Consider the following 18023-nt stretch of genomic DNA (forward strand, 5'->3'; position numbering starts at 1 on the left):
CTTTATATTAAATTTTTCCTGCTGGGCACAGTGGCTCATGCCTGTAAGCCCAGTACTTTGGGAGGCCAAGGCAGGTGGATCACCTGAGTTCGGGAGTTCGAGACCAGCCTGGCCAATGTGGTGAAACCCTGTCTCTACTAAAAATACAAAATATTAGCCATGTGTGGTGGTGGCAGGCACCTGTAATCCCAGCTACTTGGGAGGCTGAGGCAGGAGAATCGCTTTGAACCTGAGCTGCAGAGGTTGTAGTGATCTGAGATCACACCATTGCACTCCAGCCTGGGCAACAAGAGTGAGACTCTGTCTCAAAAAAAAAAAAAAAAAAATCGTGATAAATTATTGGTATAATTTCTATCTCCTGATTGATAACACCATAAGCTTATTTATTTTCTCCCTATTTATTTTAAAGTTGTCAAATCCATATTATTATCCTTGCAAAATAAATATATTAGCATGCTTTCATGTCATATTAATATTTTCTAGGAATTTAGTTCTGAGTTGTAATTGAAATAGTTTCTATTTCTCTTTTCTTTGGTTCTTTTATTTGGATTTTACTTACATGTTTGATACCTTCTGATATTGCTCCCTCTCTTTTTTTTTCTTTTTTCTTTTGAGACAGGGTCTCACTCTGTTGCCTAGGCTGGAGTGCAGTGGCACAATCATAGCTTGCTGCAGCCTCAACTTCCCAGGTCCAAGCCATCCTCCAACCTAAGCCTCCCAAGTATCTGGGACCATAGGCACATGCCACCACATGTGGTTGTTTCTTTTTTTGAAACAGAGTCTCACTCTGTCACACAGATTGGAGTGCAGTGGTGTGATCTCAGCTCGCTGCAACCTCTGCCTCTTGGGTTCAAGTGATTCTCCTCCCTCAGCCTCCCAAGTAGCTGGGATTACAGACATGCATTGGCACACTTGGCTAATTTTTTGTATTTTTAGTAGAGATGGGGTTTCACCATGTTGGCCAGGCTGATTTTGAACTCCTATCCTCAAGTGATCCACCCCCCTCGGCTTCTCAAAGTGCTAAGATTACAGGCGTGAGCCACCATACCTGGGCCATGGCTAATTTTTTGATTTTTTACAGAGACAAGGTCTCACTATGTTGCCCAGGCTGGTCTTGAACTCCTGGGCTCAAACGATCCTCCTGCCTTGGCCTCCCAAAGTGCTGGCATTATAGGCATGGGCCACCACACCCAGCCTCTGATATCTCTTAAAGCAGTATGAATTTCTGCTTCTCTTATAATGTGGGTCCTTGTGTGACAAATTTTCTGTGAACTTGTATGCTTGAGGCTTAATGTCAGCTTTACTATGCTTTTATATTTGAATGATAATTTAAGTGGTAACTTATATTTGTGTGCTAGCACTTTCTCACGTTGCTATAAAAAATACCTGAGATTGGGCAACTTATTTAAAAAAGAGGTTTAATTTACTCATGGTTCTGCCAGCTTACAGGAAGCATGGTGCTGGCATCTGCTTATCTTCTCGGGAGGCCTCAGGAAACTCTGAATTATGGCAGGAGGCAAAGGGGGAGCAGGCACGTCACATGCCCAGAGCAGGAGCAAGAGAGAAAGAGAGGAAGTGCCACACATTTTTAAATGATGAGTTCTCTCAAGAACTCACTCACTGTCATGAGGACAAACCAGGAAGATGATGTTAAACCATTCATGGAAATCTGCCCCCATGATCCAACCACCTCCCACCAGCCCCCACCTCCAACATTGCAGATTACATTTCAACATGAGACTGGGGCACAGACATACATCCAAACTATATCAATTTGTCAGTCTCATATATATATGAGACTGAGTCTCACTCTGTCGCCCAGGCTGGAGTGCAATGGCACAATCTTGGCTCACTGCAACCTCTGCCTCCCAAGTTCAAGCAATTCTCGTGCCTCAGCCTCCCAGGCAGCTGGGATTACAGGCATGCACCACCACATCTAGCTAATTTTTGTATTTTGAGATGGGGTTTTGCCCTGTTTGCCAGGCTGGTCTCAAACTCCTGAGCTCAAGTGATCTGCCCACCTTAGTCTCCCAAAGTGCTGGGATTATAGGCGTGAGCCACCACACCCAGCCCCCAAACTATATCAATTTGAATGATAATTTATTTAGAATTTTAAATATGAAATTCTAAGCTCTAGGTTTGTTTCACAATACTAAATATTACTCCTTTGTCTTCTTGCAGCACATGTGCTGTTAAGAAATCTAATATCAATATGATCCTTGTTCCTTCATAGATAACATGTTCTTTCTTTCTAGAAGATTTCAGAATTTCTTCTTTATGTATGTTACTTTGACATTTCATTCTAATGTATCTAGTGTGGGTCTTTCCTTTTCTCTTTGGCACCTTTATAAACATTTTCAATCTGAAATCATTCATCTTATAAGAAATTTAATGTTATTTCTTTGACTATACCATCTTTTTTTTTTCTTTTTCTTTTTTTTTTTTTTCTGAGACAGAGTCTTACTCTGTCGCCCAGGCTGGAGTGCAATGGCACGATCTCAGCTCACTGCAACCTCCGCCTCCCAGATTAAAGCAATTCTCCTGCCTCAGCCTCCCTAGTAGCTGGGATTACAGGCTCCCACCACCACGCCTGGCTAATTTTTTGTATTTTTTAGTAGAGACGGGCTTTTGCCATGTTGACCAGGCTGATCTTGAACTCCTGACCTCAGGTGATCTGCCCACCTCGGTCTCCCAAAGTGTTGGAATTACAGGCGTGAGCCACCATGCCTGGCCTATGTCCTCTTCTTCCTTTTTGTTTCTAATTTCCCCTCTTGGGACTCACATAGGTGCTGACACTTGTACTTCCATCCTGTCATGCTGGACCCCTGTTGGCTTCATTAGGGATGGCACTATGTTTGAGAGGCCGAAGAAGAGACTTGGAACCTGCAAACAAGACAGGGTTTATTGAGGGGACTTAAATACAGGGTGGTCTAGTGTTGGTGGGCTGGACAGGAGAACCACAACCAATTGTAAAAAGCATGCAATTTATATAGCATTTTCACTTAACACACTTCCCCTAGCAACCTCCACCTGGCAATGTTCATTTAGCCCAAAACAAAAGAGGGCCTCCATCCCCTGTACAGCCTGCATTCCCTGGAATGCAGGCTGCGGGTTATGGTCCTCATAGATAAGGAATGAATCTCCGGGTTGGCCACTCCTGGATTCCTTAGCTCGGAACTCCAAACACACATTCTTCTTAGACGATAGGGTCATTCTCAGGGTATGCTTACGTTATTGCTATCAGGTGAGTCTGCCATACAGGGTCATTCTCTGGGTATACTTACGTTATTGCTGTCAGGTGCATCTGCCATACCGGGTCATTCTCAGGGTATGTTTATGTTATTGTTGTCACATGTGCCTGCCGTACAATCCTCCATATTTCTTTGATATGTTTTATGCATTATCATTTCCTGCGGGCTTTTCCATCTGTTTAGCTGTGAGTTTTTAGAGGAGGGCCTCAACAAACCATGGCAAACTACAACATAACACCCACTTTTGTAAATAAAGTTTTATTGGAATAGTCATATTCATTCTCTATGTACTGCCTATGGCTGCCTTTGTGCTATAATAGCAGAGTTGAGTAGTTGTGACAGAGACCATGTGGCCCACAAAACTTAAAATGTTTACTATCTGGCCCTTTACTGAAAAAGTATGCCCACCCCCATTCTAGAAGATAGGAGTCATCTTGTTCTATTTTCTCTCCTAAGGACCTAGAATGTACCCTGCCCAGGCTTGCTGAATGAATGAATACATGAATAAATAAGCTTCAAAGGACAGATATTATATCAAAAGGTGGAGGCCGGGCATGGTGACTCATGTGTGTAATCTCAGCACTTTTGGGAGGCTGAGGTGGGAGAATTGCTTGAACCCAGCATGGGCCACACAGCAAGATCCAGTCATTTTTTTTCTTTTCTTTTTTTTTTTTTTTTTTTTTTTTTTTACAGGTGGAACTAGAGCATTCTAGCTAAAGAGAACAGAAATAGAATAAGTAAATACGTACAAGTGAAAATCAAGGGCAGCTTTCCAGTAGAGCAAAATGTCTAGCAAAAGTGAAGTCAAAAAGACTGGTTTAAAGAAATATTCTGGGGCCGGGCACGGTGACTTATGCCTGTAATCCCAGCACTCTGGGAGGCCGAGGCGGGTGGATCATGAGGTCAGCAGTTCAAGACCAGCCTGGCCAAAATGCAAAATGGTGAAACCCTGTCTCTACTAAAAACACAAAAATTATCCAGGCGTGGTGACGGGCACCTGTAATCCCAGCTACTCAGGAGGCTGAGGTAGAGAACTGCTTGAACCCGGGAGGTGGAGGTTGCAGTGAGCCGAGATCAGCCTGGGCAATGAGAGTGAGACTCCATCTAAAAAAAAAAAAAAAAAAAAAAATTCTGGAAAGTCTGGAGTCTAGAATGAGGAGTTGATACTGAATTCCCTTTGCAATTGCCACATATATCACATGACTAGAGGTATAATTAAGGAAGATTCATCTGAGAGTAGAGGTTGCTGTAATGGTGAAGTTCTAAGGAGCTGACTCAGAATGGTGATGGAAAGTTTCTGAGAGACAATGCAGCTGGGTGGAAAGATAGGCTTCACAGCCAAACAAACATCTACACCCCAGCCCGACAACATCCCAACTGTGTGACCTTAGGCAAGTTGCTCAATCTTTCTGATTCGTAGCTATTTGTCAAACATGGTGATTCAGTGAGGATCCAGTTACAAAAATAACACTCACGCCACGTAATTCAGTGGAGAGAATTTAATACTGAAAGACCCAAAAGGGGAAGGTGAGACTATTCAGGGATTAAGCAACTGCCACCCTAAGGTGGGGACTAAGGGAGAACTTAGTGTTACAGGAGCCCAGGAGGCAGAGCTGTTCATTGGGATCTGTAGAAGCTGGGGCTATGGGGGAGGCGCTGCCACTGGGCCAGAGCCATTGCCCAGAGCAGAGAAAGAAGAGAAATACCCAGGAGTCGCCTCTCTTCCTGCCCTTCTATCTCCTCCCAGTGCCTTCCACTGCCCAAATCCACCCAGAAGCCAGTTTCCCAGCAAAGCCCTGAAAAGGTGGTTTGGGAGAATCTACCCCATGACTGAAGGCAGAGTAGAGGAAGGGCACCTAGACTAGACTAGACTAGATTTGAGGCAAACGAGCAAATGACCTGTGCCATCCATCTCTGACTTGGGGTTGTGGTGAGGCAGGATGAGCTGACACTGTGGGCTTCCATGTAGTATACAATCAGTAAATGGTAAATGTTCTTTTTTTCTTTTTACATCTCCATCCTCATTTTTTACCATTCGTCCCCGAATTCAGACATATTGATGTCTTTTTAGTTTCTAAAGGTCACTATGAACTCTATGACTTTGGGACTTGTGGATATTTAACTCCCTCTGCCCATGAAGTTTCATGTCCCCGTTTGATCACACACATTTTCCCCAACTTCCTCTTTTCTTCTTTCAAAAAATTTTTTTCTTCCTCCTTCTCTCTCCTTCTCTCTTCTCCCTCTTTTGTTTTAGAATTCATCTTAGTTACTACCTCTGCCAGGATGCCTTCCCCAAGTCCTTTAGTGTTTGTTGGATGTCCCTGTCTGTGCTCTGATAACCTCCTATGCTCTATCATGTGTGCCTCCAGCCTAGCACTGAGCAAGACATAGATTTATTTTTTGTCTTTCCGTGTGAGTTTTCTGTCGCTGCATAACAAATTACCACAAACTTAGCAGTCTAAAACAACACTCATTCATTACCTGACAATTTCTGTAGGTTAGACTTGCAGCATGTTTTACCTGGGTCCTCTGCTCGGGATCTCACTAGGCTGAAATCAAGGTGTAGCCAGATGTATCTTCATCTGGAGGCTTGACTAAGGAAAGTTCATTTTCAAGTTCCCTTGGCACAATACATTTCTTATGACTGTGGCCTTTTATTTATTTTTTTTTTTATTTTTACTAGCTGTTGGCCAGAGGCCACCCTCAGCTCCCAGAGGATGCTTTCAGGTCCTTGCTATATGGCCTCTATATAGCATGGTAATTTGCTCCTTTAGGGCCAACAGAAGAGAAGCTGCTGCAGCTTTGGATCTCTCTGACTTACTCCTTCTTTGGCTCCTAGATCCTCTTTTCAAAAAAGAGCTCACCTGGTTCAGTCAGGCCCAACCACACTCAAGGAGAGGAAATGAAATCATGTGGGATTGGGAATCTTGGGAGCCATCTTAGACTTCTGCCTACCACATTCTCCTTCTAGATACGAACTCTCTGAGAACAAGGTTATTCTCTTATTTCTGTTTATATCCCCAGAATTGAGCAGAATTAGTACCTGACAGTAGCTATTTAATACAAGAATAAAGAAGTAAAACAAAAAAAGGGAAGAAAACTCATAAGGAAGGGAGAGATTTAAGAGGAAAGTTAAATATGACTTGGTAAGTAATGGACACTTGAATCAGAATCCCGAGTCTATAATGGCACCATTAACAAAAGTTGGGGACCAAATAACAGGAATTGGGTAGTATAAGTTCTATGTTAGCTACATTGAATTTATTTTGCCTGTGGGACAACCACGTGGAATTTCTTGCAAACCAATGAGGGTGATAGTCTGGAACTTAGAAGAGAGATGTGGGTTGAGATGAATCAAAGTATTGAGTGCTGAGTTCTTGAAGTTGTGACATAGTCTTTAGGGTGCTCTTACCTCCAATCCTGCTCCACCGGGGCACTGTAACTTAGTTTTTCTAGTCTAACCCTATTATTTCTTTTCCTTCCCACTTCTCAACTATTTGACTTTCCCATAATCATTCAGGTTTCCTTTTCCTCTTCTTATTTAGTCCTCCAGATATAACTGTCAGCATGAAAACCCCATTGCCAGCTCCCTTGAGCCTGCTGATGTGAATTTCACACTAATAGACACTAGTTGAAACACTTATACTAATCTACTTTTGTGTATAGTGTTAAGAACATGGCCTTCAGCCATGGAAGAGCTGAGTTCAAATTCTACTTCTACTATTTAATTGGTTATATAATCATGATCAAGATGAAATATCTCTCTGAGGTTATAACTTCTTTATTCATGAACTAGACAATATACCCACATTTTCAAGGAGGTTAAATAAAGTTATATATGTACAATGTCTGGGAAATTGTGGAAACTCAGTTAAATCCCTACATTTGTTTTGGGGGATGAAAAAATATTATTGTGCTCACATTGTGTTTTGTTCCAGCTGCACTGGAATTTTGCAAATTACTACTTTAAATGTGAAATCAGTTTAACAATACAACTACATGACTAAAAAGTATTCACAGTCCCCACTGGATTTGGGGAGTAGTGTGTAGCAATGAGGAAAAATTTACATACAGTATGAACCTCATATTTGTTAGAAAAAGTGATGTCAGGTCACTAGGAATCACGTTTTCTGCAAAGTATTCATCACAAAATACAGACAGTTATTTTAATTATAATAATTGTGCACCTGGTTCTTCTTACAGCAAGTTCACATTTGCATATCTGCCTCCCAGATAGAGATAGATAACTAAGAATTTCTCTATCTGCCCACAATCTATACCTGGCTTTCTGTACATTTTCTTGCATTAACCTTAGGGATTATAATTGTAGCCTGACTGTCTCCAATCCGCTTTCATGTGGCAGTCTCAGTAATCTTTCTAAAATGCCACATGATCAAATCAATCTCCTACCCACTGCATTTAGGATGAAAGGAAAGCTTTGTAGGTTGGCATGTAGTGCCCTTCACTATCAGTTTCTGGTTGACTTTTCCTGTCCTATTTCATATCACCGCCCCCCTCATAATCTTTGCCTTGAAGTCCCGCTCCTCCTCTTGGTTTCTGTTCTTTTTTGGGAACTGGCCCTTCCTCTACTTCCCTTAACCTGGCTTAGACTAATCCTTCCTCCTTTTTCCTCCCTCCTCAGTGCCAGCATCTCCCTCTCCTCATCTACACTGCTTTCCCTGGAGTCTGGGTTGGCTGTTTAATTTAATTTTTTTTGAGGTGGGATCTCATTCTGTCACCCAGGCTGGAGTGCAGTGTCATGATCATACCTCAATGCATCCTTGACCTCCAGGGCTCAAGTTATCCCCCTACCTCAGCCCCTGAAGCAGCTGGGACCTCAGTTGTGCACAACCACGCCTAGCTAATTTTTTTGCTTTCTGTAGATATAGGAACTCACTACGTTGCCTAGGCTGGTCTTGAACTCCTGGGCTCAAGCGATCCTCCTGCCTCATCCTCCCAACGTGCTGGGATTCTGAACGTGATCACAGTGCCTGGCCTAATTTATTCTATTTTTAATCATAAGTATATGCTCAGGTTAAGATTTATTTGTTCCACCAGGTGTGGTGGCTCAGGCCTGTAATCCCAGCACTTTGGGAGGCCGAGGCGGGCAGATCACGAGGTCAGGAAATCGAGACCATCCTGGCTAACATGGTGAAACTCCGTCTCTACTAAAAATACAAAAAATTGGCCGGGCATGGTGGCAGGCACCTGTAGTCCCAGCTACTCAGAAGGCTGAGGCAGAAGAATAGCATGAACCCAGGAGATGGAGCTTGCAGTGAGCCGAGATTGCGCCATTGCACTCCAGCCTGGGCAATAGAGCGAGACTCCATCTCAAAAAAAAAAAAAAAAAAAAAAAAAAGATTTATTTATTCTGGGTGTGGTGGCTCACGCCTGTAATCCCAGCACTTTAGGAGGCCAAGGCGTGCGGATAACCTGAGGTTGGGAGTTCGAGACCAGCCTGACCAACATGGAGAAACACCCGTCTCTACTAAAAATACAAAATTAGCGGGGCATGGTGGCACATACCTGTAATCCCAGCTACTCGGGAGGCTGAGGCAGGAGTATCACTTGAACCCAGGAGGCGGAGGTTGTGGTGAGCTGAGATGGTGCCATTGTACTCCAGCCTGAGGAACAAGAGTGAAACTTCATATCAAAAAAAAAAAAAGATTTATTTATATACTTTGGGAGAATAAATTAATGCCCTTTGAGATATACATGCAGTCATTTGGAGGAACATAATTTAAGCTGCTGGCTTAAAATGCTTGGATCTTGCACAACTGCAGAGTTTAGAAGTACTTCAGTTTGACCAAACAGCTGTCCATGTTGTGATGCTGGGCACATTCCTCACCTGCCTCTATCTTAATGTTGTCTTCCCTCCTCATGGGCTGTTTAGGTGCTCTGAGAATACATCCTGTGAGCTTCTATGAGTCCCAGGGGTTTTACTAATTTGTTTTTAAATTTTAAGTAAAATCATGGCTGAAAATTGTCAGGTAACATCCCAGGAGCCCTCATATGCAGAAGCAGCTAAAAAGTCCCATCATCATATTTAAAAGGGAGATTTATTTGGGGGGTGGGGGGGTTCTGTTAAAAAAGCACTGATGTCAGAAACATGCTTCATCTTATTAGAAACATAATCTGAAATGTATGAGATTAGGTTGTCAAAATTAAGAAAGTGCCGGAATTTCATTGAGTGTGCTAAAAATGTAATTTAAGAACTCCTGTAAGGAAGATGATGGAGCAAAGTGTAGCTAACAAAATTAAATATCTGCAACTCCATTACATAATTACTCTCCTTTTGTTTATGTCTGAAATTTAAAAAGTAGATATAAAAAATTTTTTTAAGTAGATATAGTGTAATCACTTCTTAAAATAGCCTTCTTATTGACTATTTATATAAGATGACCAGCAGAAGAGAGAGAAAGGCAACTTAAAAAATAATAATAACTCACTGGCATGGCTATCCTTCTTTTTTATTCATTATGAGAAAATTAATTTGATTTAGTCTTTTTAAATAGCCAGTCACCATTCAGGAAATAAATCAACAGAAGTGTGCATTGGAATTATTTATTTACTTGCTTGTTTCTGCCACCACACTGGAATGTCATGAAAATAGGAGCTCTGTCTTTGTCATCAATATGGCTCGTCACCTAGCACATTGCCTTAAGAATATTGATATAAATGGAATGAGCTACTCTCTGAACCAAAGCTACATCATCTTCAACAAAATTTTTGCAAAATTACATTCTTCAATTCCAAAGGCAGGAAAATAAAATTATCACACTGCCACTGTCAACATCATTTACTAAGTTGACCATAGTTTGAAGAGCCCTATAGGAGATACTATGGGATGATACAAAAAGAACACGAAAAAGGAAAACATTTTAGATAGAAGTGGTAAAAGTTTTCAGATTATAAAATATTACCATGCTAATATATATTTCACAATGAAATGTATTCATTATATAGCAAAAACGTTAAAATATTTGTTATTGATTAGAATAGAGATCAGTCTCTGTTAGAAACCTTTAAAAGGTGTACAAACACTTTGTAAGAGATGACTCCTGTCCCATCCTGCTCAGGGATGACCAAAACTTTCATCTTAGATAGATACACCACCAGGTTTCATCAGGGTCACCTTAATTATTTTAGCTGTCTAGGTAAACCAATCTCCCGATGGGAGGATATGGAGTAGGGCGAAGAGTTATATTTTGGAAAACAATCCATGGGAAATTAAGTCAAGTAGCCAAACGTTTAATTTGGAAATGCAAATATCCATCAATTAGGTTTTAAATTATGTGGACAATAAAAGCGTTGAGCAGAGCAGTAGAGACAAACAAAATTAAAAAGAGGAAAGAACAGAGAAGGCAGGGAGGGGCTTATTTTCACACATTATACCAATTTACATTGCACATCATATTAAATTTAAGTAAGGCACTTTTCTTCATCCAAATAATTTCACCCATTTTAAACCATAAAATATTGGCGGCGAAACCTGGGCCATTTGATGTAATCTTTCTGCGTCCCTTTCAGGAAAGACGGTGCAACAACACAATGAAGACAGCCTGTTGCTTTCCTTGGTATGTTTACAGCAGGAATCGGGCAGCGACTTAACTAGACATAAGTTTCCCCTTCTTCCCATGGGCCTATTTGCCAAAGCCCCCTGCACCTATTAGAGTTTTCTGAGGTTGGGCTGGTGGAGAGCAGAAACCCGGAGGCTAGATTCAGGAGACCTGGTTTCCCATGCCACTTAGTAGCCTGTGACATTGAGCACAATACTTACTTTTCAGCGCTTCTGTTTCATTATTTGGGAAATGGGAACAATATATCTGTTTTATAAGATTGTTGTGAAGATGAAACAGGCCTGTGTAAGGCCTTTTCTAAATTGTAAAGCGCTCCCCAGATGTTAATTATCTCCTTTAAAGGGCACAGAATCTGTTTCAATAGTATAGGAGGTTGCAAAAAGGCTCCTTGACACTTTTTGCTCAGAACTTGACCCTGAGCTTAATCTCGCCGTAAAGTGAAAGGGTTCTTGCGCCCCCACAGCAGCCCGGGGCAGGGTCACCCTCGCGACCGAGGCGGTCATTGCCGTATTCCGTCCTGAGCTGCCGCTCCCCCACGATCCTCCCACCAATCCCGGGAGGGCCGCGACGTCCCTTGCCGCTTGGGTGGCGCCAGCTAGAGGGCGCGGGCCGGGGCGGAACCCGGTACCGCGGCTCGGGGGGTGGGGGTGGGGGCGGGGCCTCGCGCGGTGGGCGGGGCCTCGGGGCGTCCCGGGCGGCCGGCGCGCTGAGCTTACCAGCCAGCTAGCGAGCGACGGGCGCGCGCGGCCCCTGCGCACTCGGCCGCCGCCTGCGCGCGTTGCGGCCGCAGCTGCACCTTTGCCTCCGTGGTTCCGCAGCCCAGCCCCGGGAGGACGCGCTGCCCTGCGTCGTCCGCACTTGCGCCCTTTCCCACCGCAACAGGTCAGGGGAGGGCGGAGGTGACGAGGGCGCCCGACCCGGGACTAGAGGACGGAAGGGTCTGGAAGGTGAGCGCAGCCCTGCGCCACCCAGGGCTGGGGGTCGATCCGCCCGGCCCCCGACGCCGCCGCCGCGGACTTCTCGGAAGCCGAGGCTCTCCCCGCCTCTCTGCCGGCTTCCCAGCACGCTGACTCAAGTCGCTGGCGTTCCCACTTTTCCGGTGGGAGCCTTCGGGGAGAACGGACGAGGGCTCAGAGCTCTCACCGCCCTACTTGCGATCCCGCGGCAGGTAGCGCGTAGAAAAGGGACGGGGACATGGGAAGAGACCCATGCTCCTCCCTCAACCCCAGCCCCCAAGTCAGATGTTTGCCTGTGCACCCCGCGTTTTGCGGAGAGCTGTCCCGTTGTTGGGACTTGCTACTTGAGTTGCGTAATGAGTCCCAGAAGTTTCTTGGGGGGAGGGGGCGGGGAAAAGTGGGGTGGTTCTTTCCTGCACCCCGGGACCCTTCCCTGTGCCTATCGTGGAGAGAGATGAGGGCTTCCCGTCGCGTCTCACTGAGAGCAGGAGGGAGGCGTATGTCGGTGGTCCGTAGCCTCCGGGGAGGAGTTGGAGCCACCTTCTGAGACTTAACTTCTGGGACAGAGGGAGAGGCGTCTTTAGTATGGGACTGGTTAATTTCTCTTGATAATGCTTTTTTCCCTCGGGTGTCCCATCCTCTGTGGCCGTCGCAACCCCACCCTCCGACGGTGCGAGCGCCGGAGCCAGGGAATGAGAGGGGAGAGAAGGTGGAGAGTGTGAATCACACGTTACCTTAGTGTAATGGTAGTTGCATTAATGGAGCTGCGACGGGCCTGCGGGCGGTTCGATACCGTCCTGCTAGTTTTCTCTTCCCGGAGCTTCTCCACCACCAGCACCCGCATATTGTTATGCAGATCATCCCGGGAAAGCACTTGGCTTTGGAGGTGGAGATGTGTCCGAATCTCCCTTGAACCAGTCTCTGTTGGGGGAAAGGCCTTGCAGCCAAGTGATTTGTTTTATTTAAGGGTGGAGCCGGAGATAATTTTAACCACCCCCCCGCCTTGGTGCACGTTGTGGGGTGTGACTTACCACGGGGAAATCAGACTGATTTAAAACTTTCAATGCAAACCTGTAAATTAAGGCGAAGACCCAGTGTTCCCTGGGACAGTTGCAAAGTGAGACGAGCTCAGAAACTGAAGCACATAAACACTAGGTAGGAGTCTGAGAGGCGTGGAGAATTTTGCTTGTGCAAGATTATTTCAGAGCAAGGTCATGCGGTGTGTGTAGAAGGTAGGTGGCCGTGGGATACCACTCTCAGACCTGCGTGGTGTCGGCCTCTGGGTGGGGATAAAAGTCACGAAAAAGACCTTTGGACCCAGAGTCTAGTTTTTTTTCTTTGGGGCCGAAGAATACCTAGGCATGGCCCTGTTTCAGTGTTTACTTCCTCTGTCTAATGTATTTCCTTAGCTCGCCTTTCATCTTTAGTGGGAAGGATTCCTTGAGTGGATATTCTGGAAGTAGATTCACAGGAGAGTGGAAAATTCTGGATGGTTTGCCTGCTTTAATTTCAAGGTGTTGTCTCTTGTGGATGTTGGAAAGTGTTGTACTTGAATATTTGAAGATAAATATGCAGAAAAGCAGTGGTGAGAACTAAAGGAAGATGATCCGAGGGGAGATGAGAGAAAGCAAGAAAATACATAAGTGGTACGTAAAACTAGAGAAACTCATTGGAATTAAGCCATTTTTATGGAGAGAAAGAACCAAGGAAATAATTTGGGATAGATTTGGTCACTTTGAGACAAATAGAGATTGAAGAGTGGGACTTTTGGGGAAAATGAGTTTAGATATTGGAGACTTTTCTTTTTTCAAATATAACTTACAAGGATGTTGAGGCTGGAGATGTGGGACTTGCAGGTATGTTGCTGTGAATTCTTTGCTTTTCACCTGCAAGAAAATGAACTGTTAAATATTAATCTGCCTTATTCATTCACTGTAACAATTGAATTTGTGTCTTTGGCATTTGCTTAACTCTTCAACTTTGCAAAACTATAATTTTGAAGAATCACAGTGTGTTAAATTAGAATACAAAGATCATTTAGAGATTGAAAATTTATGACAAAAGTCCAGGCCATTTTAACATTGCTTTCTCCTACATGCGTAACAGGCATGCATTTTTTGCCACCAGAATCACTAATCTACTATAGGGTAATAAGACTATATCAAAACTAGCTATCTCTTCTATTTCCTCTTCGGTTTAACTGGATTTCGCAGAGCTGGTTGAGGGGAAAGTTACTTTTTTAATTGACTGAGATACTTGCTTAATTAGGTTTTGGATTAAATTTGGAAGAGACTATTCAATTAAAATACATATGTATTTATCAGGCACCTCTACAAGTCTATTTATTTTTGAGACAGGTTCTCACTCTGTCACTTAGGCTGGAGTGCAGTGGCACAGTCGTAGCTCACTGTAACCTCCAACTCCTGGGCTCATGGGATCCTCCCTCAGCCTCCCAAATAGCTGGGATTACAAGCATATGCCACCATGCCCGGCTAATTTAAAAAATCTTTTGGTAGAGATGGTTTGGGGTGGGGGTGGGGGGGGTCCTCCCTGTGTTACCCAGGTGAGTCTTGAACTCCTGGCTCAAGCAGTCCTCCCACTTTTGCCTCCCCAAGTGCTGAGATTACAGGTGGAAGCCACCATGCCTGGCCACAAGTCACTTTAGCCAGGTGATTGTTTAGTTGAAGTTTCATATTGCCTTGAAAATTGAAAAGAGGGGTGAAAAAATTAAGCTTAGAAAGGGTAAACTTGTTTTCAATATTTTTTGAAAAGCTGATGGAAGGAGTTCTGTGTTCAACTCTGTAATTTGTGGGCCCAAAGTTCCTTTATTTCAAGGCTCTAGACCATTAACTAATTTTTTGGGAGATTGAGAAAGTATGTTGGAGAGAGTGCAAATTAAGGAACCTCATTGGGGCCAGGTGTGGTGGCTCACGCCTGTAATCCCAACACTTTGGGAGGCTGAGGCGGGCGGATCACTTGAGGTCAGCAGTTCGGGACCAGCCTGACCAATATGGTGAAACCCCATCTCTACTGAAAATACAAAAAGTAGCTGGGCATGATGGTGTGCTCCTGTAATTCCACCTCCTCGGGAGGCTAAGGCAGGAAAGTCGCTTGAACCCAGGAGGCGGAGGTTGCAGTGAGCCGAGATTGCACTGCTGCACTCCAGCCTGGGTCACAGAGCAAGACCCTGTCTCAAAAAAAAAAAAAAAAAAAAAAAGGGAAAAAAGGAACTGTATTTACCATGAATATACAGTTTCATAAGTGATATTTTCCTTAAATAATAAATTCAACAATGGTTTCTCAAGTGATGTTTAATTGGCAGTTGCTTTCTAGTAGTCTCTTTTTTTAGACACAGTAGAAGCTTATTTAATAGTGTTGATTTGGATCTTAGATTTTAAAATAGATTACATAAACTCTGTAATCCATTTATTAAAATTCTACCACAGCATGGAAATAAATGTGAAATATGTGGCTCTTTGTAGGTACACATCCATTATTCATGATTGTTTATATCTGGACAACAGATTGTTATAGACTTGACACCATGAGACCCCAAGGTCATCAGGGTTGCTAATAGGAGTTTCTGTTTTATGCCTTAGGACAGAACTTCAGTAGTATTCCCGAAGGGAAGAAAATCAGCTGATTTTCTTAAATTATCTGGCCCATTTTAAACATGACTAAGGATTTCTTGCTAGAGTGACTTTTTCCTATTAAAAAACTGAGATTATTGTGACAAATAGTGCCTGAAGGAATCAATTACATCATTAATATAGTATCTCATATTCATTCCTAATACCGCGTAAGTATTGAGTAGCTTCTGTGAGCCAGACGGTATGCTAAGCATTGGAGAAATTGTGATGGTAACATGATCAAGAAAGAGAAAGGGCCTGTGCAGATGGAACTTATATTGGCACTTCACTGTTTACCAACAGCTTTCACATGGCATAATCAGTTAACCTAATTGTGACTCTGAAATTGGAATTCATTTTCCATTTTAAAATCAGGAAATTGAGTTGAAGAAGTTAAGTGACTTGACTCTGTGACTCAAAGCCTGGTGCCCTTTCTACTATGGTACACTGTGTTGGCTATGTTGATGTGTGGTTTCCTGTTTTTCAAGAATTACAGCTTGACTCTAAAATATAAATAGTGCTTCTCCTTGGGTAAGTAATTCTTTCTGATCATTATGGGAATAAAAACAAGTATTTTCATTTAGGATTTTGAACACTTGTGCCTCCAAAGGAAAAAATTATGCAAACCTATTTAACAGACACATGGTGTTTATTTGCACTAGATAAGAATCCTTACCTTTCTAAAAATTAAATACAGGGCCTTACAGACTAGCTGCCTTAGTGCTTGAAAACTATTATTCAACTTGTAAAAGCTCAGTTCATAAATTTTTGAGAGCATATCCCTATGTAAGTCAGGACATACTCATACCATTTCCTTCTGTCTTATAGATACAGTGAATATGTGCAGTCTGGCAGTAGTTCTCAGACCTATAATGTACTCCTGAAAGGCTTGCGAAAACGCAGGTGTGCTCCTCTTACCCGTCCCCCGAGTTTCTGATCCAGCAGGTCTAGGGTAATGCCCAAGAATTTGCATGTGTAACATGTTTGCGGCTGATATTGATGCTGTTATTTCTGGAACAACACTTTGAGAACCACTGTGGTATAGCAGAGAGTTTAAAAAGGTTTCTGAGTCAGACAGCTTGGGTTTGAATCTTGGATATGCTACCTACTAGCTGTCAGACCTTAGGCAAATTACTTTTTTCAAGGACTATGAAGGCTGACCGAGCACTGCTGCTTACGCCTGTAATTCTAGCACTTTGGGAGGCAGAGGCGAAAGGATCATTTGAGCGCAGGAAATTTGAGACTAGCCTGGGCAACAAAGTGAGACCCCCTTCTTTAAACAACAGCAACAACACCTGTGAAGTCTGAGATTTTACTCTACTCTCGAGGTAACTAACCTGCCACAGTTTCATGGACCCCTGGGTTACAGAGGAATGACTTTATCACTCATCAAGATAGCTGTAGCCAGAATATCAACATTTTCTTACACTGGTTTCCTAAGACCCAGTTTTCCAAAGGGTTATGTGAAGAGGGGAAGAGAGCCAAGTGACACATGCAAAAACGGTGGATTGTATTAACAGGAAGGGAATCCTGAGTTTTTATGAGACAGAGTCTCACTCTGTTGCCTAGGCTGGAGTGCAGTGGTGCAATCTTGTCTCACTGCAACCTTTGCCTCCCAGGTTCAAGCAGTTCTGCCTCAGCCACTCGAATAGCTGGGATCACAGGCATGCACCACCACCACCAGCTAATTTTTGTATTTTTAGTAGAGATGGGGTTTCACCCATGTTGGCCGGGCTAGTCTTGAACTCCTGACCTCAGATGATCCACCCACCTCAGCCTCCCAAAGTGCTGGGATTACAGATGTGAGCCACTGTGCCTGGCCTTCCTAATCTTTTATAATTGTCAGTAAGCGTGTCTGCTCTTCACAGGGAGATTTTATCTTTTTTTTTTTCCCCCCGATCATTAGAACCTGTGAAGGGAGGGGCTGGGCATGGTGGCTCATGCCTCTAATCCCAGCACTTTGGGAGGCTAAGGTGGGTGGATCACTTGAGGTCAGGAGTTTGAGACCAGCTTAGCCAACATGGTGAAACCCTGTCTCTACTAAAAATACAAAAATTAGCCGGGTATTGTGGTGGACACCTGTAATCCCAGCTACTCGGGAGGCTGAGGGAGGAGAATCGCTTGAACCCTGGAGGTGGAGGTTGCAGTGAGCAGAGATCGAGATTGCGCCACTGCACTCCAGCCTGGGTGACAGATCGTGACTCGGTTTCAAAAAAAACAAACAAAACCTGTGAAGGGAGAGTTTTATCTTGATTATACTGCATAGTAAACATGCTGCCCTTAGTGCTAGGAGACTATCCCTAATTTTCCAAGGCTGTTCACCATACAAACATCTTTAAGAATAATTTGAAACAGCCGGGTGCAGTGGCTCATGCCTGTAATCGCAGCACTTTGGTAGGCTGATGTGGGAGGACTGCATGAGCTCATGAGTTTGAGAGCAGCCTGAGCAACATAGTGAGATCTCGTCTTCACAAAAATTTTTTTAAAAAAATAGCCAGGTGGGCTGGCCACAGTGGGTCACACCTGTAATCCCAGCACTTTGGGAGGCCAAGGTGGGTGGATCACTTGGAAGTCAGGAGTTCGAGACCAGCCTGGCCAACATGATGA

At 43.7% G+C, this 18023-nt stretch overlaps 2 protein-coding genes across 7 annotated transcripts in view; one reads left to right on the top strand and one right to left on the bottom strand.

Annotated features, from left to right (window-relative positions):
• Nucleotides 1-1712: 1712 nt before the first annotated feature.
• LOC100936745 (zinc finger protein 415-like) lies at nt 1713-12713 on the bottom strand. Of its 2 annotated transcripts, none has more exons than XR_008524222.1 (3): nt 11032-11388; nt 8778-8875; nt 1713-2883 (listed from the first exon to the last, which is right to left on the bottom strand). XR_008524222.1 is itself a non-coding variant. In XM_063723830.1 (3 exons), exons 1-3 carry the CDS (start codon nt 12629-12631, stop codon nt 2813-2815), a joined length of 279 nt encoding a protein of 92 aa, XP_063579900.1. In that variant the 5' UTR covers nt 12632-12713; the 3' UTR covers nt 1713-2812. The 2 variants fall into 2 exon arrangements, 1 of the variants encoding a protein (XP_063579900.1); XM_063723830.1 differs by lacking the exon at nt 11032-11388 and adding an exon at nt 12522-12713.
• AFF1 (ALF transcription elongation factor 1) overlaps nt 11492-18023 on the top strand; it is a 204386-nt gene continuing 197854 nt past the window's right edge. The window contains exon 1 of one of the 5 annotated variants that reach the window (XM_024245831.3): nt 11492-11778. The gene's annotated coding sequence lies outside the window, so the exon portion shown is untranslated. Of the gene's footprint in view, nt 11779-12630; nt 13434-18023 lie in introns of those variants that run through there. The other 4 variants (XM_024245833.3, XM_063723829.1, XM_063723827.1 and 1 more) reach the window with 4 other exon arrangements.

This window comes from Pongo abelii, chromosome 3 (assembly GCF_028885655.2).
Source record: "Pongo abelii isolate AG06213 chromosome 3, NHGRI_mPonAbe1-v2.0_pri, whole genome shotgun sequence".
NCBI lineage: Eukaryota > Metazoa > Chordata > Mammalia > Primates > Hominidae > Pongo > Pongo abelii.